Genomic DNA, 26,195 nt, shown 5'->3' with positions numbered 1-26,195 from the left:
TAAAATATAAAAAAATTAAAACATAAAATTTCTGTTGCTTTCTTTAAGGTGTAATTGTGGACATTGTGCAGTTTTGCCGTTCGCAAGAGAGTGTGTCTGCTGTTGTGAAGTTTCAAAAATTGTTGACGTGAAAAATGAACACCCTGATACAGCATGTATAACAGACCATCCATGGTTTCATCCAGTGTGTCTTGATATACATGTATTAAAAGTTGCATACTAACAGTACAGGCAACAATATGGATAGCACCCTGATCATGGAAATGAGTAAGGAATTCAGTCGTGTATTTTAACATCAAAATTTGTATTTGATTTAAAAAAAAAATCTATTTTCATAACGTGAGTCAATGCTCTCTGATGAAGGCAGTACTGCAAGCTCATTACCTATAATTGCTTAAATTAATTATGTTTATACCACATCTTCTTATATCTAATTAGTCTTGACTCATGCTCGGATGGCAAACGTACCATGTCGTCTCATTGGCAAACGCAACACTTCCTCTTTTTATTTTTTATACATGGTTACTTTATTTACATTGCAAATATTTTGTATTTGAAGAGAGTTGTCTCATTGGCAATCATGTCATATTTTCCCATTTTTATGGCCCCGTCGTAGCGGAGGGAGCATTAAGTTTTATCCTTGTCCGTCTGTACGTCCCAAAGTTGGTTTCCGTTCTCCAACTTAAGTTTGCCTCAACCAAATGTTATGAAACTTATACACAATACTTATTACCACAAAACTCAGATCAAGTACCAATTTAGGTAGCGTCACTTTTACCGTTTTTCAGTTATATCCCTTTATAACTTTTTATTATATGCAAGCGGGGGCATCATCTGTGTCTCATGGACATATTCCCCATTTATTATTTTAAAGTAAATATACATAAAAATGTATGAAAATAGCAAATTTGGTAACTGATCTTATCCTATATATGCTTGAAATATTTGCTGCTGAATATTATTAAAAGAAGATATTTCATTATTTCAGGAGAAATCATTATACAGCATATAGACAATTTGTACGGTGGTGTTGGCATTTCCTAGGAAAGGAGGTCCGTGTAGTTACTCCTTCTTCTGTGGAACTCAAGATCCGGAACTGCCTTCCCTGATCTGCTCCAGAACTACACTGGTTTTCATGGGGCTGACAGCGATTGAATCTTGCAAGAAGGCTTTGTATGGCATGTTCTTTGTCCGGTCTCTCATACTGGCTACAAAGTGGAGGTGGAACGTATATCAGTAGTTGAATACCTTCCGTGTTCATGTGCGAGACTTTTGCAATGTTGAAAACTGTCTTCATCAGACACTCTACATATTCTGAAAAAAAACAGAGCTTGAAAGAAGTGACCTTACTGAATTTTTAATTGAGGTTTTGCTGTCAGAACAAAATCATTAACAAACAATGAACTACTGCTAGCTATTGTACCTTTATTAATTAAACATAACAATTTTATCCTCTCGTTTTATTACATGCAGTTAAAAGGTTGTCCGTTAACTTTTACAAAAATCTTCTCCTCTGAAACTACTAATCCAAATTAAATCAAATTGGCCTAAATCATCCTTATTTTAAATATTGTATCCGATGACCCCGCCCACCAACCAAGATGGCTCAAAATAGAACATCGGGGTTTACCTAGAATTTCAAATGGTCACAACATGAAAACTTATTAAAATAATGATAAGGGGTCTGAAGTTACTATTGTAAGACTACAATGGGATGCTTATTTTTTTTTCAAGGGGATGGCAATTTCTTCAGGGGGCGGGTTGCTAAAAATTTCTGTTTGATATGTTCAATTTCAGAATTATTCAGCGTCACTTTTCAATAAACCATTATTATACTTTTCTTTAAGCATACTTATATTGGGTGAATGCCACCCCCCCCCCCCCCCCCCCCCCCTCCAACCAGACCTGGCACGTTAGCCGGGTTCAGGGAAACCCCTGCCCAAATTTATTTTGAAGGTTGTTCCAAAAATCGAATACAATTTATTATGATTTTAATCTTATTTTACATGATTTTCAAAACCACAGTAGATACAGGTGAGGAACACAGGCTCTAGTTTAAATGCTTACCATATGTGGGATCGACTGGGATTTTTTCTTACAGTGTGCTCTCCTTTTTTGTATTTAGGATACACAATCCTGTATCTTGCTTTACCATCCTGTGTGTAAGCATGGTCCCGATTGCTGTTTTCATTAAAATGCATTGATGCAAGCCATTGCCTTGATGGAAACAAGGAACACATTATTTTGAATTAAATTGCACTGTTAAGTATTAAGTTTCATTAGATATTTTCACAATCTAACCATTTCATTTATGTTAGCTATAGATATAGTCTATATATAGTTAAATATTAAAATAGAGCTAATAAAAGGAAGCACATGTGTTCAGAATGTGACGTCAGACTTCTTCGCTACTCTCCGGAAATTGCCCATCGATAAAATCGATTTTGAAATCAGGTTTTTTTCAATCGATTACTAAATTTATTTGAAAGAAGTAAAACTATAAAAAAATATTTCAACATTTAGGCTGATATGGCACTTTAAGCAAAACGCTTCAATGAACAAGGAATGAGGAAGTAACGAAGTTATCTTTGTAAAAGGATTGTCATTGTTTTGACAGTGATGCAGTTGGACATCAACGATTTTTTTAAGAGGTAATAAAAAACATTTTCCCCCATCTCATGAAAAACAAATTATATAGTGTATACGTAAATTTTGTAATCTGTAATCTTCTTTGAATTTAGATTATTGCCGTTATCAGTTGTAACATTTATTTTGTTTTCAATAGTTTTTGAACATATATTCCTAGTCAATTATAAACACTTGTTGACCTGCATACTGTCGATACTTATATTATGTCATTGTACAAGGTTATGCTTTTCCAAGACTGCTTACTATATTCGTTACACATGTTACAATTGTTCTGTTGAACGTATACTGATCGACATGTCAGAAAAAACTTTAATATCTTTATGAACAAAAATTGGGTTTTAACTAAAAAATGCAAGTACTGCTTGTGGTAAGTTGTTATTTATGCGTAGTAACGGTCTGGTACTGTTTTAACTATTTGTTTCAGTTTGTTCTAATGTTGTGCTGTTACACCACTTTCCTATGTTTTAGGAGAATTTACGCTCATACACATGTTTAACCCCACTAAATTATGCATGTGCCTGCTCAAATTAAGAAGCCTGTAGTCGAGTGGTTATGGTTGATTACTGTCTGCCAACATTGTTTATTTATTCATTAGATACGTTAACCTTAATTCTAGCCACTGGTCTTCTCTTTTTTAAGTTTCACATTTTGTTATACAAAATAAGCAGAGACCTTTCAAGCTTAGTATGTAGTAGTTCGAAGACTGTCATTTGGTTGTTGATTTTGGGTCATGGTGATTTTGTTAATAAGTAGTTTTTGAATGTTTGATTGTTTTTATCTTTTCCACTTTTCCCTGTTGTTATATAGTGTAAAAATAATTAATAAAAGAAGTGACAACGATATCTTGTATAAACTGTTTCATTCCTTTATCGCTAACACTTAGAGGATATCGCTGCTAAGTAACTCTTAGTCCCTGAGCCCTAGAAAAATCCTCCACAAAGTAGACTATGCCTGGGTAATTGTACGATTGAATGATACAATTTAACAGAATTTGTCGTTTATTTACTGTAATTGTACTAAATTACGGTTGTAAATCAGGCAATGTTGACGCTGAACGGTTAAAGCTGCGGTATTTAAGAAACATTTAGTTTTGATTCTCATAAACAATCTTTGACTTTGCTTCCTAAGTTTTAGTCCCCAGCGTACATGATACGGAATAAACGAGAAAAAGTATATTGTGCTTACTAAATCAGCACGAAGTATTACTATTGTAGATTATGGGGATTTAAAAAAGAATTTTGTAATATCATTATTAAAACATAGGTTTATTAATATGTATACATTAGGTGATATTGATATACAACAAAATTCCAATAATGGTATTTCAAAGTTACTATAAGACTTGAAACAAAACACCCATGTTGATAACGAATGCCTTTTCGATACATTGTAAAGGATTATAACATTATAGTTTGTACTTAACTATGGTCATTGTTTGATTTAAATACTTTTTTACAAAATAATGCTATAGCATATTGTTGATAAAAATTTAAAGTGTTTTAGGTGTGTTTTTAAAGGGTTTGGTCTAATACATTCCTCATTCCACATGACTTTATGACTAGATTATAAATTTAAATGTATCATCACCCAACGAAATCAATATCACTCATTGCGAAATACACATATCAAAAGTTTGAAAAAAAGAAAATGTCAAATTAATTAATTTCACACATACAAGGCATATATATACTTTTTTGAATGATTTATTGTACGAATACTTTACAAACAATTGACGAATTTTTTGTTAAAAATTGTCACAATTTTTCAAGGATCAGACACCTCTACGACATGTTGTAATTATATACTGACCTATGACGTCATTGTGGCTGAATTCCTTTTCCTAAGGAAGTTTTTTAAATATGTAAATCTATAAAACTCTTTAAAAAAATTTTTTGAAATCATTTTAAATTTCGGGTATAGATAGCTCTAAATGTTATTGAAGACTGGCTAAAGTTCAACAAATTCACTTGTGGTTTCTCCCAATTCCGTCTCCAGAATTTTGTCAAACAAAATGTTTTGATGTGATCATTTCGATTTAAATATGATATTTTACCTCAGTCGTGTTTGCTGTCAAAATCATTATAGTGTGAACGATTTCGAGAACCTGAGATTTCAAAGCGTTACCCAGTCACGTTAATTTAATGCTTACACTCAATATATCGAGATCTATAAAGAATTGTGTAGCATTAAAAAATGAAAGTTCATAGCAATTAACTAAATTTTTTAACAAAATCATTTGCACAGGTCTTCAAAAATGACAAGAAATGTGTATAATTTCCATTTTTCTGGATGTTTAAAGTATATTCTACTTTGATACAAATGATTTTTTCAAATTTAATGAATTGCATCTCTAGAAGTAAAAAATGCTCCATATATAATTTGCATTGCAACAACTTTCTGAATTCATAAATCATAACGGATGCATACATTGTAGCTTAAAAATCTAAAATGACATTTAAATGGCAGAATTTAGTCTTGTGCTAATTTTTTTATGACATGTCAAGTTCTAAATTTCCATAAGTCTAATTGGGATATTACCATTTCCATGAGTTCTATATTATGCACAAACGTTTGTATTCCTGATATTTCAAAACATTTAACTACAAATTATACAAAAAGAACAAAAGTCATTTGTTTCCAAGAATACCAATCTGTCTGATTGTAAACGTGGAACTGAATTGCTAACAGTCAACTGCTTATAAAACTTTTTAAATATTTTTGATATACTAAGGATTGTCTACCCCAGGAATAGATAACCGAGACTGTTTTTGACAAAACCTTTCAGACTTTGAGGTCCTCAATGCTTTACAACTTCGTACTTCATTTAGCTTTTTCACTTTTTTTTAGCGTCTTTTAGTTATAGTAAAAGTTCAATGATAAGTTAATATTGATATTAAAAGACCTCCGAACAAAAAGGGATGTTCAGATCCCCGAGCCCAAAGGGCGAGGGGATTTGAACAGCCCTTTTTGTGAGGAGGTCTTTTAATGTCAATATTAACTTAATCATTGAACTTTTACTGACTTACAAACCGTCAAAAACGTAAAAAAAGTACACAAAAAGCACTTGCAGAAACCTTATTCCCCTGAATTGGACGAGTCTAAAGATGTTCAACTTAATTGATAGTTAAACAGTACTCAGACTGATATGTACGATTAACAGTTACCAAATTGCAATGGAAACGGACCGATTAAATGGCAGTACATCATTTAATTATTTATTTATTATAAATTTGTTAGCATTAAAATAACACCAAATGATAGTTTTACAAACTTAGGGGGTAAATTCATATTTTTGAATCCAACTTTTCGAAATAACGATTTCTTATTTAATAAATGAGGCAATCAAAACCCTATACAGACCTCATTTATAACTGACCAATGAATATTCTGCACAACAACGTCTTGTTATATATATTTGATGTTTTTAATCTGTCAGTAATCATGAAATAGATTCGTAAAGACCAGATCTTAGAAAACAGTAAGTTAATTCTTCCGACAATTAACTTTTTTAAACTGCTTGTTTCAGAACTTCTAATCGAACAGACCTACATGTATAAGGCCCTTCACAATATTCATCCGGTAAATGTTCATTTTTTTTTTAATTCTGTAATTTTCTAACACTACGTTACATGCGAATGCAAAATAATTAGTGTTGTCTGTTCAGTCCAATTAATTATTTTTTTAAAAATAAAAACTATGCATGCAAACTTCAATGAATAAAATCGTATTAAAAAACCTAATTGTAACATATATAGCATCAACTAGGTTTCACTGGTCAGATCAAAACGTGTTGAGTTGAGATATTTTCGCAGGTTCAATGTATTATATGAAAACAAACTCTTTTAATTTAGTCGTCCGTTATTCCCTTTTCTTGTCTAAATGAAGCAAAAACACCTGAAAAAACTTTTACATTTCTTAGTTTGATCCTTGCCTGACAAAAAATCATATGTTATAAATCGTATTAAAACATTAGATAAGAAGCATAGTAAAAAAGTATTTAAAACTTTTTTATAAGCAGTCAGTAATGTAATAAATTGAAGAAACCCCCCCCCCCCAAAAAAAAAAAACCATAAAAATTTAAATGGAAATTGTACATCATAGCATTTTGTAAGATCTTGTCTTTGTGTGCTAAGTACATGGAACAATTTATGAAGTTGATTGATTTTTGTTTGCTTTACGTCCAGTGGCAAATATTTCATGCATGTTCATCACTATAACAAATATATCTAAATACAATGGGTAGGTCGTGCAATAGGAGGTCAACAGTGAGGTTGGACGTGAAACTTTAAAATGCCACTGGAAAATGAGGGTACATTGAATAAGGACAAAAATTTAGACTTGCAACAGCTGGCCACATTCGGACCACTTAAATAATTGGTGCAAGAGTTTTTAATTTGCCGAGAGCGTTGATCCATGAAATCGATCATCGATGTTTACGTGTAGTTTGAAATATCAGGCGGAAACCCAGTTGAAATTAAACAAAAGAAATGGAACTCTTTGTTAGAGAAGGTAAAAAAGCAAAATTTTAATTGTTTACATCTGTTTCTATGGGCTTTAAAAGTTTAATAAAGGTGCATAATTTAGTTTTTTTTGCATCTTACATACGTGTTTTTACATGAATTATAGTATGGACTTTCGAGATATTTGTAAACTTTTAAATAAAAGAAAAATTTTCACAAAACAGTCGATTGTGGTAGGTGCAAATACAGTTGGATCTTTTTTGTGCATAAGCATGAATTCCGCCGAAAAAATTCCAAAGAAAGATAACAGATTGACCCTTTTAAAGCAGTAATTTTCATCTCTGCCCGCGGCGACAGTTTTTTTGGAAAAAATCCCGAAAATGGGCAATAATTTCATCAAAAAGAGAAAGTCGAGTACACCTTTTTTTGTTTAGGCGTGTTTGAGATGACTATTATGACTTGAAAACGAATAAAAGAAAAAATATTTCACACATCACCTCGCTACAGATTCTATTAATTATATATTTTGAGGCTCTAAGTTTGATATAATAACATTAAAAATTTACAGTACTAAAAAAAAATATATGGGTCAAGTGAAATACCTTTCTAGTGAGTCATAACAGCAGGATAGGTGTGTTCGAATAACAATTTTTTACTAAAAGTACTTGACGACAGACTTTTAAGTTGGATCTTAAAAATGCATATCTTCAAAAAAACTTCATTTTTTGTGTGTGTTATCTAGGATAATTAGTCTTCAACCTCTGAAAATTTTTAGTCTGCCCTTCCATGAAATATTTAATTAGAATTTTTTTTTTAATATTTTTGAACTTTCGAAAATTCCACCTGACAACCGATCAGATTAAAGTTTTAAGTTGATCAGATGCATTAAAGTGCATTAAATGATGCTTAATAGCTAGTAGATACATTTATCTTTTAAAAACAACTTGCATATAAGGATCGTAATTATGCTGTGTGGATATATTTATCGGTTTTCAAGAGCTAAATTGACAGCGCGTCATCACTACAATGGTTTCCATTTTTACGATTATAAAAATTAGGTGGCGTAATGGGGAGATAATTTTGACTGAGTAGAATCCTGACTGATATCATTTAACGCATCCGATTTAGGTTAGATACTTTTAGCTCGCTTTAGTAACTGTGAGAATTCTGTGATTAGATATAAGAAGATGTGTTTATGAGTGTGTAACTGTTTTGTTTATTGTACTTGATTTTTTTTTTGGTATGATATCCTGTACTACCGCTCTCCTGGTTAGTCTCGTGTGAGGGTGTTCGCCTCGAGAGCGGGAGGTCGTTTGTTCGAATCCCGACCGGGCCAAACAAAGACGTTAAAATTGGTATTTGCTATTTCAACGCTAAACACCTGGCATCATAGAGTAAGAGCACAGACTGGTCGGCTCAGAGTCGGAAATGTGTCCGGGTCGGGTGTCTTTTCTTACTGCGAACTAATATCTTGTAAAATTACACGTTAAAAGCGTGTCAGTCTAGTAAAAAGCGGGGTTAATACTCGTATCATATTTACATGTTATCGTCCTGAATATTCATTTTATTTGCCGCTGGTCGTCATCCATTATCATCATTCATTTACCGTTATATTATACTGTGAAGTGTTTTTCTTCTACTGGTTTATAGTACAACTTCTTACATTTTCACCGATCAAAATTAAAATAGGGAAGGTGAAATTTTTCAACCAAACACTTCTTGTGATTGTTGGGATACCTTTGACGGTAAATAATATTAAATAAAATGTGCCTTTTGGGATATATAATAGTTGACGGTAAATATTATTGAATTAACTCCGTATAACTATTATTTAGTCATGGGGCGGTTTTGAGCTTTTTATTCTGTATACGCATCTTTCTATAAAAACCGAATGTTGAATCTTAATGTTTTCATTTGTCTTTGTCTTTGGGTTGCTGTCGCATTAATGTATACCTTTATATCCTTTTATTTAAAACAAAATGATTCACTTGGGTATAGAGATATTGACATGTCTGGACCTCTCCCGTCCCACAGTAAAACCTTACTTTGGGTGCGTTCGTTTGGCTTATCGGATATATAAATGCGCAGCTTTGTCTGATCGAAATAGGAATGTATTTCCGATAACTGCACGCTATCTATACGTTAAAACATTAGAGGGAAATACGATCTACGCACGAGTTAAATGATTGAAATGTGTAAACAACAAAAAGATCGGCTAAATCTTTTCAAATAAGTCGCATGGATAATTTTAACACATTTTTTGCCACTTTTGTCAGGACAGTTGTAGATGAACAAAATTTAATTAACAAAACCGATTAGCAAGACAATAACTAAATAAAAAAAAAATGAAACACTCAAAATAAGTTGAATACTTATATAAATTAATGTCAACATTTTTTTTATCCATTGTTGCTTTTATGTAAACTATTAAACCAGTCTGAGATATTAATAAATTTAAACAGCAAATGTTGTCACCTAGACGATACAGTCGTCATTGTACGCTTCAATATAAGAGTTATTGCCACTCAATGAAGATTGTTTTTATGTTCTTATCCCCTCTCCTATTAGTTTTGCTGGAAAGGATACAATGTAACCTCTGATGTGTACTACGACAACGTTTTTTAATGTTAAAAAAAAAAGATTAAATGCAAAGAGAAAAATGATGGAAGAAATGCTATTAAGATTTACGCTTAAAAATGCAAATGTAAATAAAATTGAAATATATAACATTAGGAAAACTGGTAGAGACAATTACCAACTGAAGACAAATGATTATACATCACTAAATGAAGGTGATAAATTAATTGCTCCATTAATGTCCAGTGGCAAATATGTCATATTCACGACGAGTGGATCAACCTGAAGCAAATGATTACAATTTTAGAGTAGCACTTTTTACAATAAGGCAGAGCGTTCGATTAAGGTAAAACGTATGCCGTAATAGAAAACAGTTGAACCATGGTCGAAGTCGTAAGTTAAGCTATTAGCCCTCCTTCCCTTTTTTTTTCTTCCACGGTAGACGAATGTCAAAAACAAAACGTCATGAATTTACAATCGATAACGGCCACTATAAGTAAATGAGATATATGAACTTTTTTGTAAGTAAATTCCTATTGCAGCCAACATTTCCCGGTTCGAGATGGGTTAGTATTTCCACTAAAATACCGTTTGATTATTGACCGCAGATATTAAAGCAACCAAAATCACGTTGAATAAAAAAAAATCTAAAATTGTAAATTATGGTATTTTGCTGGGTGTTTTCCCGATCCTATTTCGGACCCCCTGATTTTAAGAGGGCGTATCTAATTAGTCATGCCCGATTAACTTTTAGTAAATTGAACCTCAACTTAAAGACCTTCACCGGGTAAATAAGTTCGAGGTACAATAAGTAGACAATAGAAATCCTTTGTGAAATGAGATCGTCCCAGGTCTCTTAGATAATAATTTTGCGTTGAATAACAATGAAAAATGCACGAGCAGGTTTGTAATAGACAAAACATGCTTCTGACATACACAATTTCATCCTGTCACATGTATTGGTAATACCAAGGCCATAATCTTGCCGGCGAAATGACGATTTAAGTCGCCAAAGAATTTTGAAAATCGCTAAAACTCGCCGGCAGCTGACTTCTTAGCGAAGTCAAATCGCTATCAAAATCGGTATAAGGGAGACACCGTATCTATGGAGTTTATTTACAACCACTTGGTCGATGCCAATGCTGGTGGAGGTTTCTTCCCGAAAATATCACCAGCCCAGTTGTTAGCACCTCTGTGTTGAAATGAATTTTCATCGACATGGACATAATAATAAATCAACTGTTCATGAAACTTAAAATGTTTCGAAATACTAAGGATTTCCTACCCCAGCAATAGATTTTTTACCAAACTTTTTTTAGATTGAATACTTACTTCAGTTCAAACATGTGTAGATTAACGAAGGTTTTTTTTTAAATAAGAAGAGGTCGACAAGGAGAGGCGCACAGTTCGTTCCCATAGGAATGCCGACAATTTGTCGAAAACGTCTACCTCCGAATTCAACAAATATGATGTCAATAAGAAACCCCAACATACTGATAATTTGTTCTTATGTGTGACTTGTTTTACCTCTTTGTTCACTATTAACAAAATATGCCGTATGGTATCCAAAAGTAATAAATTTATAGCGTATGTATGCTACCATTTTTATGTTGAAAAGCATTGTGCATTATTTCTTTTAGACGATTTTCTATTTCACATGGGAACGGTGGTATATAGGGTTGAAAAATCTAAAGTTCTGATAGTTTTTTAGAATCCACATATGGTTTATACCACTACGCGAGTAAACAGTTTCAAAGTATTTCTGAAGACCCTCTTTCACTGCGGACAAAATTCGTCGAACATGCAGATGAACCGGCAATGTACCGTTGTTTGTACGGAATTTTTTGAAGCATGGGTATCCAATACAAACAAGGTAAGTCCTCTGATTTGCTGTTCAATGTTATGTTCATTGAAGCCATGAAGGACTTATGATTCGCCAAAATCTCATCCTTGACAAATGATATGTTTTTGTATATGGGATTACCTGAGTGATCATTTATTCCTAATTCTTTTACAAGAAACTCGTAGTAGTACGATTTTCGTACAAAAGACAATATTATTTGAAGCTTTGTCAAAATAAATAAAGTTTATTCAATCACCAAAAACAGTCATCTGTTTGATAGAAAGTTATAATCCGATGAAGTTCAACTTGTTAGTTACACAATATACTTAGATTGGATCATCACTAAATATTTCCTCAGATAGAATCTTTCTAGTTTTTGCAACAATGTAGATTTTACCATGCTTTATTCAAAAATATGATAAAAAGAATATGGATCACCGTGCTATCTTTCAAGATACAAGTCGTACAAGTTACCCAATTTTGAATAGATTATTTATGAAAAAAACACCGTTTTTGTAAAACATTGTATAGCATGAAATAAAATCTGAGAAGATAAATTTTATAATATGATTTTAGAAAATGAAAAAAAAAATTTGTCACAGAACTCTTTTTCTGCCTATAAGTTCATGAACATTCCTTTAAATTTTTCACTATAAGAGTCCACCTGATGGCTGTGTAGAAAATTTGAATCCAATTATCAAGAACAAATATTTGGTATTTGTAAAAACTGTTTAAAATGATGAAAACAACACGTTACTAATTGCATGTGTCCGAAGCGCTCTTCTGGAATTACCTTCATCAGGAACGCTCAAAACCGAATATTTGAAAGCCGAGAATGTATAAGAATCAAAACAGTTGAAGAGCTTTACAATCAAAAAGTACCAAAAACATAGCCAAATCCATCTAAATAATGCGATATATTACATAAATTACCATTCTGTCTCGCAGATTTAAGTAAAGAACTGGACCGATGGTGTATTGCTATTATAAAATCAAAGATGGCTGTATACAATTAAACTACCTTATAAGTTTATCGTTTTTGTGTATGAATCACTGGTGTTGTTTTAATAGTTTCACAGTTCCATTTAGTGTATTTAAGATTAACAAGGTACACATGCATGAAAAGATATATATTCCAGTGATATTTATTCAATGATTTGTATATGCATGTACACAGAATTTGTATTTCGTGTTTTTTTCTCGCGAAAATATACCTACCGTGAAAATATATTCACTTCGAAAGTACATATATACATGTAGTAACTCAAATATTTGAATTTGAATTTAGTAGATAAATTGGACGTTCTTTTACATACTTATTTTTAAAATCAAAATAATTTGTTTGTATTGCTGTAAATAAATTTTGTTGGGATACAAAATGAACAGGTATATGATAGGTTAATGGCAACTCTAGTTCATATACAAACGATATCTGTTAAAAAACATAAATGTCCTTAGCCTACGATTAGAGTTTATAAATTATAAGCAATCAAATAAATATCTTATAAAGCAGTTCAAATCGAAAACACGGTCTAACTATCTGGTAACGAATAAAGCGCTTATAATAAAGGACAAATTGAGGTTAGAATAAGAACAGTCTCAGTCACAATGCTTAGAAAAAAAATATCGTTGTAACATAGTTTTTGCAGATTACCTTCATAAGCCACAAGCAAATTTTCACTGGTTCAGAAACTCATATTTTTATTTGGTATTGCTCAATGATAAGAGATCGTATTAATAACTTACAAAGCGATAGATGTCTTGTCTAATCCTAATCAGTTTGATGGTAAAACAATGACGTTTTCAGACGGTTTGTGTGTTAAAATAATAATTTTGACTTTGAAAAATTCTTGAAAGGATTTCATTTCTATTTCAGGCTTTAAAGATGTAATAGAAACATATATTTAAGCATACATAAACACACCAGATTTTTTGGAGCCAAAGCAAACTGATGCCTTTGGATTACACAAGGTAACATATTATAAACTACAATGCACACATATGGTAGAACATGATTGGATATGAATATATTTTCATTGCATTCCTGGTTTGGCTCTCCCCGTCACGTTCATAAGAAATACATTATTAATTCTACAAACAACAACTCTGGTGGATAGTTATCTCATAGAAACTCAAAACACATCTTTTATTTCAATATTCATTTATCTTTTCATTTACAGAAGATTGCACGAAGAATGTTTTCTATACTGTTCAACATGTAATCTTTAAAGAGGCTTTAAAAATTCATTTCAACAGAAAATTCTCTAACATAATAAATAATAAACAACTGGAAAAGTTCAAAAAATGTAGTGTTTTTGTGAATGATATTTTGATAGCACTATATGCTAATTTCTAGATGCCTATCTTGACAAGTAATATATAATTTTACTGAATTATGTGCTCATTTTGTTTGGTGCCAATTTCGACAAGTAATCCTTATGCTCATCTCATTGATGCTCGAGGTCAACATATAATGCACGCTGGCTTCACATTAGATTTGTTCTCATCTGTACATAGATTTTAATTACCTGTACATGAGAATTGTTCACATCATTAAACCACATGTGCACGTAATTTACATGCACATTACATAGAATTAAATTGGAAATGTCTCTATTAACTTTTTTGTCAATAAGACATAGACAAATTCATATTGTTTTTTTGTATTTTTTTTTGTATTTTTTTTTGAGGGGATTGTGTGTTGTAGGGATAAATGTATATATTAAATTGTTTAAATTCACATTTTTAAAAGAAAAAAATGCATTTGTTTCAGCAGATTATTAAGAAATATCACCTGATCCATTTAAAAATTAAGGGCGGGGGATTCAATACGGAGTTTAAAAAATATTCCTGTATTCATTTGAAAAAAAATGTCTGTTTTCACTAAAGTTATAAAAATGGTGGGTTGTCTCACGAAAATGAATGGTGCGTACATTAAGAACATCTTTCTATTGATTTGGAGAGCTCTGAGAGAAATTGTAATTGCATATGTTGGTTAAATAGCTGCCATGATAACATCGATAACATTTTAAAGGAAAAAACAAACACAATCCTTAAAGAAATTAGGTATCATGATTATGCTTAAGAAATAGTAAACAGTATTTTTATGCGATTACTTAGTTTAGATATATGTACAATGTTTAAATATGACACAATTGAATGCACATTGGGCATAAACATAGTTATTGCTCCCTCACAACAAAAGTTTGTTCAGAACAATGGCTTTTTTTTCTTTTTAACAAGGGATTACTCTGATAATTTGCATCTCAAGAAGTAATCTAAGGATAATAAACTTCCAGGTAAATGTAAAGAATAAAAATCAATGCTGAATATTAGCTTCAAATAAAACTACCATCAAAATATGTGTAATATACTGCAAGAGATGTTGATAACGCGATTAACTTTATTAGTCATCTGTGAAATAATGTATATCTCTTTTTTTGAAATCACCCTCCATTATATTTGTTTCATGAATAAATGCATGTACACAATATAATGCATGTAACATATATTCTGTTAAAACATATTCAGGATATTTACAGACTGTGTGCTAGATTGAGGCTTTTTCAAGTTTTTATCATGCTTTAGGTGTATACTCCTGTACTTTTATAGTTATGGCATTATAAATCTGGTACGTGAACTACTATACATTATCTCTATTGACCCATCTATTTATCAACATTTTCTTGCCAAACATTATCAAACCAAATCATTTATCCTGTTCATACTTTATTTCGATTGAGATATGACTAAGAATTAGAAAATTGGCCATCACCTGTCTTGTTTCGTCAGGCAGTAAGCCATTGCCAAAATGGGGTATCAGTTTGGTCGTTCAGATTGTATAATTACACAGAGTTGTCATGTTCCTAATGCCTGTCGATACTTTTATTATGGCATTGCATTAGTCATGTCTTCTTTAACTGTCCGTGACATTAAAACACTAAATCCCTGGGATGTGTTTTAGTTGATTTTAGTCTCTGATTCATAATTTTTTATTGATAATTGTTTTTGGCTTTTAACTAGCTTTCAGTTACTGCGAGTACTCTGAAATCGTACTTTCGTGTTAACTTGACCTGTTGATACAATTTGTAATGTATTTTTGTTATTTAATGTTTACTAATTTAGTGCTATATTTCGTCTCACTATTTTTAATATTTACCACCTTTGATTAGTGTTTAGTATGACGATAAATTTTCACTTCTGTTCTCGTACTATGCACAACAAAATTATTTAATTTGTAAAAAATATTTCCGTACTCAATGTATACCAAACAACACAATTATTTTTATTGACCCGTGTACGTGATTTTATTTGGCGGCATTTTGTCTAAGGTTATAGTTGTTTTTCTTATATTGTTTTACAACTAACTCCCTTGTTTTACAGATTTTGTATGTACATTGTGTCATGGATCAAATTTCAGTGTATGTTCACTTGTTTTTGGTTATATGTCGTTTGATTGAGTTAAGCCATTTCAATTGATATTTTATAGCGTGTCTTTCTATGTTATGATGTTACACTATTGTTTCAGGTAGGGTGAAGGTTGGAGCCTTTTAAAACGTTTAAACCAGCTGCATTTGTTTGGACCTGTCGTTTGTTGATGTGGTTCATAAGTGTTTCTCGTTTCTCGTTTTTATATAGATTAGACCATTTGTTTTCCTGTTTGAATGGTTTTACTAGTCATTTGTACATTGTATTTTCGGCATACAAGAAATTACTGGTATAATGTCGGTTAGAAATTTTGTATCACTTTTTAACTTATATTACTGAAAATATACGTCTGTTAAATTTCATTCGACTAAAAGTAAATTATAGCGATACCTTTCAATTACTCTGTCAGTATAGCTGTTCTAATATGGTAAAGTATATATGAGCTGATCAATATAGAAACGAGAACTTATGAGAGGGGGTGGACTGTCTTAATTAATTATTGGTAATTAGGCTGGATCTATTATTGACTATTTTCATTACTATTTATTGAGTAAATATATTTTTTCACGAGGAATGCTCAACCAATAAAGCAACGCACCACAAATCTACAATATAAGTAATTGTATATGCTAATTTAAAGGGGCATTAGATACGAGATATTAAACAAAAAATAATTAAAATATGATTTTGTTTGTTAAGTAATTAATAAAAGTGAAATTGTGAAGTAACAATTCGCTTTTTACAGCTAGTTTGGTTCAACTTTGTCAAATTAAGGTAAGAAACATCGATGTTGAATTATTTACTTGCAAGTGAATAATTCTACCTCGTTGAATCAGCATTCATGCGACCTTCAATTTAACCCTGTATCTAGAGATTGGTTACGCAAGTATTAGGCGTGTTCAGCCATTTAAAGGAAAAGAATGTCAACGTTGAAAGTGAAACAATGGTGAACCATTTTGTTGACTGATTCGATCCACAAAAAACCATTCTTTTAAGGTGAAAACGATGATTAACTTATTTTTTTAACCTATACCATGAAATCAAACAGACCTAAAAAAAAAAAGAATCCAATTGCACGTGTTATATTTGTGCTTATGCTTATATCTGGTTATGTGACCGTCGCCAGTTTTTGGAGGTAATTTTGATGGTTACTTAGATGACGTCTAGACTAAAATACACACGAAATGCTGATATATATGATCGACTCCATGCATTGTTAATTGTTTATTTCAGACTGATTGTAATTTTGATATACATTTTAGTATGTTATAAATCAAATATGAGTATTTGAGTCAAATCGTTGAACATGAATTTGACAGCTAATGCCCCGTAAACTTGTGCACTCTAAAAGAAAATAATATTAAAGCCAAAACAAAGTACGGATTTATTTTTTTTTAAATCTGTAGCGAAAATGAAAACAAGTTTTGACCATATCAACACAAGCAGATAATGGCAAAGTAAATTGTGGTATATTTGAAATTAATAACGTGAAAGTTACTTAATAATTTAAAAGTTACTAAGAAATATAGTAGTGGTAAAAAGAACAAAACTGAGGTACTCAGTATGGGGTTGCTAGGTGCTATACTGATGTATCATTAATTATTCCATTGCTGATATCCTTCGGTTGCAACAGTTACAGACTATCAAATTAAGTAATTCTTGGTGATAATGGATATTGTCATCGTTTAAGCCAAAGAAAAGAATGAACATAAATATAATACTGAAAAAAATCCTATGTTATACTGTACAGATGATGTTATCTGTACAAACCTAACATGTATACGTCAATCACCTCAAGTAAGTTGTTAAATCACTACATTGTTTGTCAGTAGTTAATGCTCCTATCATTTCAATGACATTTTTAAAACGTTCAACGACCAACATATTCGTAATTTTTTTTTGATTTGCAAGTAGAATTAATTTGAAGGAATTTAAAAGTAACCCTCGAAACACCTATCTTTCGCACAACCATAAAAATCAGAATTGTAAACCAAAAAAAAAAAAGATGAATACCAAAATATTTTGTAAAATCTTCACAAATTGCACTCGAAGCAAATTTTAAATATCGTTAATTACTGTATGTGGTATGCTTATAATGCGAGCAATAAAACTTGTACCTTAGTAGCAGTTTTGAAATGAAAAAAAACCCAACTGATATAGCCAGTGCTTACTTGAACTATTCGCGAAGATAAACTTACACACCCATATCCTTGATTGACGTTTGCGTATGCTAGTAACTGAAATACGGATGACAAAGAAAATCTGAGGCGAAAGATACCAAAGGGATATTCAAACTAATAAGTCAAAAATAAACTTAAATACAATGGCAAAAAAACGAAAACGATGAAAAGATATACAACACACAACAACAAAAAATAAAGACCGAAAACCGGGTTGAAAAAATTTGCAAAGGAATGATTTCAATGAAGATTAAAAATAAAAAGGACTTGTTTCTCATGTATAATTTGATGTATTAAATGCATGTACATCCTACATTAAACAGACATGCATATTTACACATCAGTACCTAACAATACACTAGTTTTATTTATATATTTAATACCATCTGTGAGATATCGCCTTGACAAGGCAATAGCTTGACAGGGCCATAACTTTTCTTAAATTCAATAGACTTCATTGAACTTACTTATACGACAAACATACACATCTAACAATGTTCTTACTTCCATGGTGATATGAGAAACCATGTGAATGATTTTAAATGACACAGATGTATATTAGGATCTTACAATATACATAAACACATTTCATGTAGAAAGCATAAAACATGTGGGGAGCTGCTGTGATGACGTCTGCTTAATAGGGTCAAAACTTCAAATTTGAAACGAGCATGACTCTATTAAACTCATTAAACAGGAACATCCCACCTACCTTTACATCTGCATATTTTAATCTAACACTGCAACAAATTTCTTGTAGATACGATAAACCATGTAAAATGGGTAAGGGTAAACATTTCTAAGGGGTACACATAGCATTTGTTTGAAGTGAATCAAGCAAAGACACAGAAGGCCTATTAACACCCCATCAAACACACTTGTACTGTTCGTCGTTTCGTCGTTTTCGTTTTTGCCATTGCATTTTCAGTTTATTTTAGACTTATTAGTTTGACTATTCCTTTGTTATCTTTCGCCATCACGAGTTAGTTGACCGTTATGAAACATCCGTTTCACAGATGACTGCGGACATGTTCCAATTGTCGTAACTACAATCCCGTCCCCTTTTCGCCGAATTTGACCTACCGAATTAGACTTAATACCGTGTTTGTATTATTAATATGAGCTACACGACGGGTGCTGAATGTGGAACAGGATCTACCTACCCTTCCAGAGCACCTGAGATCACACCCAGCTTTTGGTGGGGTTTGTGTTGCTCCGTCGTTGGTTTTCTATGTTGTGTTTTGTGTACTGTTATTTGTCTGTTTGTCTTTTTCTTTTTTAACCTTGGCGTTGGTGTGTTGCACTTCCAAACCTATGTAGTTCTTCAACAATAGACACTTTGCAACACTATAATATATACTATGATTATTATTTCTCTTAGTTTGTTGATTTTGTATTGCTGTATTGTGGATTGCAGTTTACAGTTTTTTTTTATTATAGCTCGAAACACAAAATGTAATTCATAGGTAAAACTCTAAAAAAAGTTAATTGTATTGTTTTTCTCTTTCTTCAATAGCCATTGCCCAAAATGTAGATTAAAGGGAAGCCATTATTATTCATGAGGAACAACTCTTTTAAAAAAATCAAATGACAATCAAGGCTACATAGAACTAAATGTATTTGGATATTTTGTTCTCCTAGCCTTTTTACTGTTTAAAATTTATATAAATCTACTTTAGTTTGGCTTTAAACGAATAACAGTCATCACCAAAGGACAAGGATTCATAAAAGGTGTCGACTGACAATTTTTGGATATATTTTTTTTCAAGTTTGAATTGAAAATGACATTTCGTGACACAACTATCGTTACCATCGATAAACAAAATTGCTTGCCAAATGGTTATTAAAGTTTGCCGAAACAATTTGGAGATTTTATTACCATATTCATATTACTCTTTACATCGTTTGTAAATACTATCTCTTTTTCATAATATCGTCTCGTAATCAAATTAAGATTGACATTGATATGTACAATTTTGTTAAATTCAGATTAAAAGATTGTAAACCTGAAAATGAGAACCAAATATGGTTTCCAGTTGAAGGAGACCTGACGATTGAAGGTACGTTATATATGAAGAATCTCAGATCTCCGCCTGAAATCTAATTTGTTTTCGACAAAAATATTATGACATTGTTAATTAAATAACAGTTATGGCGTTAAACGCTGAATATGAAATACCATTTTTAGTGAAGCCAGTTGTAAGAATTTTCCTCTGGTTAAAACCTACAATTTGCTCATTTTACGAAGCGTGATTCGAATTACTAGTATCATCAACTTCAATGATTCCCCGATTTATGAAAGCGCCGGCTGTCTCCTTTAATTGGCATGGAATATGATAAACACAATTTGAAATTCTTCTGAAATTCATTATTTATAAGAGAGAAATTGTTTCAGTTTAGTTGTATTTCAAAATTTATGATCTCTATACAGAGGTTTTCCTTTTAACGAACCCGGGGACTGGTTAAGACTTTTTTATGCAATATTTGGCTGTTTATTCGATAATACGATTAATTTTTCATTTTGTCTGTATATATTACAGCAAAATTTATATCTTAATATAATTATAAGTATACACTGAATTAAATATTAATGTGTGAACGAACATCATTAACCACAAGCATTATCCCATGCAGTTGTTTTCGTTGGTCGCTGTTTATGATATTTCATGATCGTGTGTTGTTTTGTGCATAAATCAGACCGTTGGCTTTTTGTTTGAATTATTTTACGTTTTGTCTTTGCGGGGCCTTTCATAGCTTTTAAATCATATTTATAATAATTAGATGTAAGAAGATAGTAAATGTTCATTTTTATTTTCATCTGTGATTTCAATTTTGCGTGAAACTGCGCATTTTATAAAAATATGTGATAAACTTTAAGTGGTACAAACAGCAGATTAAAAAACCTATAGTTTTAGTATTTGTAAGGTTATTCAGTTTATCCTTGAAAACACAGTTTGAATTTTAAAAGTAAAATGTCCATGTTTAAAACGTCTAACCGTTCACCAGCTTATTTCAGAAGATAATTTAATATTTACCATGTTTACAGGTACTCATTCAAAAACGTGAATTATATACATTTCATAACACGCGATACACTCCAGACTGTTTTTTTTTTGCTGTTGAAATTTTATACTCGGGATTACAAATAAAGCGAACAAAAAATTTAAAATTGCCAGTGATTTATGACAAAATTTCGATTGCGGTTGATAATGTTAAATTTGATAATGTTCTGAGGGCAGGTTAATAGTCAAATATCCAATTAAGTTATGTCGGGTGTACTTATAACAATTTCCCCAGTTCATGTGTGTTCATTAATACTTACCTGTATCTTAATCCGTTATTCAATACGAATTTTATGACAAGCCTGATTTCAAATTTGTCTATTCTATGACTGATTTGAGCAAATTGGTTCAGCTCAAGCAGTCAAAAAAACCCCGCTTAATGAGCAAACATTTCAATAGTATGTGAACAAAAAGGGTCTGATTAATATAAAATAGTAATAATAAGATTACAAATTTTCTTAACAAACAAGATTACAAATATACTTAATAAAATAAATTAAAAAGTATACTTTTGTATAGTTCCAAGTCAGGAACCCCTTGCCTTTGTTGTGTATTTTTTTAATATTTTTGATTCGGAGTTAAGTGTGGCGTCAATGCATTATTGTTTAGGGGTCAGATGAAGCCCGACTCCGGGTTCGAGATTTTCTCCCTGTGTTGAAGATCCATTGGTGGCCTTGTGCTGTTTTTGCTCTTTGGTTGGGTTGTCGGGTCGACACATTCCCCGTTTTCATTCTCAATTCTATTAACAAAATAAGAAAAAAAATATGATTAACAAATAAGATTAAAAATATATTCAACAAAATTAGCTTATACATATTTAAATTTTATACGGGAAACTCTATACGAAAATCTACTACAAAATTGACGATTTTTAGTTGCCGATAGATAATTTTCCTTTTTCGGACGGCGATGCTCCTTTTTATACGACCGCAAAAATTTTTGCGGTCGTATATTGGTATGACGTTGGCGTCGTCGTCGTCGTCGTTGTCGTCGTCGTCTGGCGTCGTCCGGCGTCGTCCGAAGACACATTGGTTTTCGCACTCTAACTTTAGTTTAAGTGAATGGATCTCTATGAGATTTTACCATAAGGTTCAATACCACAAAAGGAAGGTTGTGATTGATTTTGGGGTTTTGGTACCAATAGTTAAGGAATTAGGGGCCAAAAAGGGGCCAAAAATAAGCATTTTTGTAACTTCCAGACATAACTTGTGTGTTAGTGTATGGATCTCTCTGATATTGTACCACAACGTTCCATATCACACAGGGAATGGTGGGATTGATTTTGGGGGTAATTTCCTCAAAATATTAGGAATTAGGGGCCAAAAAAGGGGCAAAAAACAAGCATTTTTCTAGTTTCATGACAATAAGTTGTGTGTAAGTGTATGGATCTTTCTGAAATTGTACTACAAGGTTCCATATCACAAAGGGAAAGCTGGAATTGAGTTTGGGGGTAATTGCCCAAAACGTTTAGGAAAAAGGGGCCAGAAATAAGCATTTTTCTAGTTTCCAGACAATTACTTGTGTGTTAGTGTATGGATCTCTCTGACATTGTATCACAAGGTTCCATATCACATAGGGAATGATTGGATTGATTTTGGGGGTAATTGCCTCAAAATTTTAGGAATTAGGGGCCTAAAAGGGGCAAAAAACAAGCATTTTTCTAGTTTCAGGACAATAACTTGTGTGTAAGTGTATGGATCTTTCTGAAATTGTACTACAAGGTTCCATATCACAAAGGGAAAGCTGGGTTTGAGTTTGGGGGTAATTGTCCTAAAAGTTTAGGAATTTGGGGCCAAAAAGGGGCCAAAAAACACATTTTTCTAGTTTTCAGACAATAACTTGTGTTCAAGCGTACGGATCTCTCTGAAATTGTACTGCAAGGTACCATACCACAAAGGGAAGGCTGGGATTGAGTTTGGGGGTGATGAATCATAAGGGGGTTTAAAAAATTTGGGTGGGGATTTTATTTTTTTCCTTTTTTTTTTTTCTTTTTTTTTTTTTTTTTCTTTTTAAATTTTCCATTTTAAGTTGGTTATTTCTGATTTATATTTAAAAGCAAATAATAATGATATGGTAGGAGATACACACCAAACAGGATGTGTAAATTATTATATAATAAGTATTGTGCAATAGCAAGAAATTTTCAACTGCACAGTATTGCACAATAGCAAGAAATCTTCAATTGCACAGTATTGCGCAATAGCAAGAAATCTTCAATTGTACAGTATTGCGCAATAGCAAGAAATATCCAATAGCACAATATTGCGCAATAGCAAGAAATTGTCAATTGTACAGTATTGCGCAATAGCAAGAAATATTCAATTGCACAGTATTGTGCAAAAAAAGATACTTCGTATAAATTGCTTATTTATTGACCAATTTCAATGGGGTTTTTTGGCCCCGTTTTTAAATTGGTCCACATTGAGGTCCAAAGGGTCCAAAATTAAACTTTGTTTGATTTCATCAAAAATTGAATTATTGGGGTTCTTTGATATGCTGAATGTAACCGTGTATTTAGATTCTTAATTTTTGGTTCCGTTTTCAAATTGGTCTACATTAAGGTCCAAAGGGTCCAAAATTAAACTTAGTTTGATTTTAACAAAAATTGAATTCTTAGGGTTCTTTGATATGCTGAATCTAAACATGTATTTTGATTTTTGATTATGGGCCTAGTTTTCAAGTTGGTCCAAATCGGGGTCCAAAATTAAACTTTGTTTGATTTCAACATGTTCAACAAAAATTGAATATATGGGGTTCTTTGATATGCTGAATCTAACCATGTATTTAGATTTTTGATTTTTGGGCCCCGTTATCAACTTTGTTCACATTGAGGTCAAAAGGGTCCAAAATTAAACTTTGTTTGATTTCATCAAAAATTGAATTCTTGGGGTTCTTTGATATGCTGAATCTAACCATGTATTTAGATTTTGGATATTGGACCATAATAGGTGAATGTCCAATTTAAAATTTTTAAGTTCTTAGACCACATTCATTCTGTGTCAGAAACCTATGCTGTGTCAAATATTTAATCACAATCCAAATTCAGAGCTGTATCAAGCTTGAATGTTGTGTCCATACTTGCCCCAACTGTTCAGGGTTCGACCTCTGCGGTCGTATCAAGCTGCGCCCTGCGGAGCATTTTATTGTCCCTTCTTACGATGTGGATATTTCACAACTTGTTCGCTATGCTCGTGCTCGTAATCGCGTTTTAGATTTCAATGAATGTTGAATAACTTAAACCTCTACAAAATTCTTTCATAGATACAAAGATTTGGTAAGAAGTTTTGGCTGTACCTATAGAGTTCACGAACAAGATATCAAATCCTAATTTTTACGATGATGTTGTATATTTATTCTGTTAATTTAGGTACGATACATGTAAGCTGATATATGCTTTGAATAAACTTATTCTCAAATGTTATCATTTAGAACAGTAGTACGATCTTGATCTATTGTTTTTATTGCTACCATTAACTTTGTGTTTGAAAAATTAAAGCATTTATTACTAAATATATTTTGCTACATTTGTGTACTTTATGAAAACGCATTATCCAACATCTTGTCGATACTGTATACTTATATTTGGAATTGCATAAGGACATTCGTTTTTCAGACTATTTATGGCGTTGTGTAAGGAAATATAATCTTCTAGAATAATCGTTCTTTTCCTAGATAGTAGTCCCATCTATTCAAATTCATATAAGTTAGATACAATCGGATAATTTATTAAGATAATATAATTCTGCTTAAGGGATTTCCAAATTTTTTTATCGTAATCTTAACTTATTTATAATGCCACAAATTGTCTGCAACAATGAAAATCTACACAGGTTTAGCTTCGTCTATCATTGACGTCAGTGATCTCCTCTGCTGATTATAGTTCATTGAAAAGACAGGTATTTTAACAGGATAAATCGTTAAAATAGTTTTTTTTTATTTAACAAATAAATAATGTTAAAATAACTACCTGTGAGCAATTCTCATCTTGATGAAGCACATGACGTGTCGTCATATGAATATATATTACTTGTCTGTATCAATTAGTTTGCGAACATGTGTACTATAATACTAACTGACTAGATCATTCAACTAAAGGCAAAAGCATATGAGTTATCCAGAATTAAAAAAAAAAAATAAAAAGTATTGCTCAAATTGATGTCATTGTCTTTAGATATTCATATGCATACGATCAATTTGACGGAAAATTATTATAACTGGTGTCAAGTTATTAAAACACCAAGACACAGAAACGAAATTAGGTGCGATTAGAGAAATAGTGTTCGGGTATATCAATACTCTTTTCGTTTAGTTAAGGTTTATTAGAGGGAATTTACAAAAAAGTCCGTGTTTACAACATAAACTTTTAGAGACAAACATGTGCACCTGGAAAAGTTTAAAAGATTGGCAAGGACTAGATAAATACATTTCCATCGTTTTTTATGTTTTCGGAAAATTAAGAATTTACTAGGATCCTAAAGTGTTTTTTTTTTCAAACATGCATAACATGGTACATAACCAAATACCAGACTTGAATTGATTCTGTCCACTCATTTTTATAGTTTAAATATATATTGTTGTGCAGATATATATGTTATCCCTCTGTTGTCCTTAACAATCGATACAACTCACTAGCACTATTTCATAAGAGAATATCTGAAACATTTTAGTTAACAGAAAAAAGTAATCTTAAAATCCCGGATTGTATTTGATATTTATTAATCTTTTTTTTTAATTTAAAATTTTCCAAGGGGAAATGTTTGTTTGTACTGAACATAAAATTTTGGGGTGAAATTACGGTGATATTTTTCGATTCCTTTGGAATAATCTTAAACTAAACTTACAATAGTCTTGTTAATGGATGTAAATACCTGGGAAAAGTCATACATATTTTATAATAAGTCTAAGTACATTTTGCTTAAGCTCAAGTTCGAATGCTGGTTAGCATGGTACTCTTCCTTAATATGTGATCTGGATACAAGTAAAACAAGTTTTCTTC

General features: G+C 31.7%; 1 protein-coding gene across 12 annotated transcripts in view; it reads left to right on the top strand.

Annotated features, from left to right (window-relative positions):
* Nucleotides 1–26,195, top strand: part of LOC127712619 (tyrosine-protein kinase-like otk) — a 66,862-nt gene that overhangs the window by 11,484 nt on the left and 29,183 nt on the right. For 3 of the 12 annotated variants that reach the window (XM_052219169.1, XM_052219175.1, XM_052219178.1), the window contains exons 1-3: nucleotides 2,429–2,651; nucleotides 13,406–13,500; nucleotides 20,127–20,197. Coding sequence is in view for 4 of the 12 variants with exons in the window: in XM_052219171.1 (XP_052075131.1) it covers nucleotides 2,620–2,651; nucleotides 20,127–20,197 (103 nt within the window). In the remaining 8 variants the exon portion in view is untranslated. Of the gene's footprint in view, nucleotides 1–2,423; nucleotides 2,652–6,175; nucleotides 6,229–13,405; nucleotides 13,501–20,126; nucleotides 20,198–26,195 lie in introns of those variants that run through there. The other 9 variants (XM_052219167.1, XM_052219174.1, XM_052219166.1 and 6 more) reach the window with 8 other exon arrangements.

Source organism: Mytilus californianus, unplaced genomic scaffold (genome assembly GCF_021869535.1).
Source record: "Mytilus californianus isolate M0D057914Y unplaced genomic scaffold, xbMytCali1.0.p SCAF_8, whole genome shotgun sequence".
NCBI classification, from domain to species: Eukaryota; Metazoa; Mollusca; class Bivalvia; order Mytilida; family Mytilidae; genus Mytilus; species Mytilus californianus.
The sequence above is the reverse complement of the archived record's forward strand: the minus strand, read 5'-3'. Positions and strand labels throughout refer to the sequence as shown.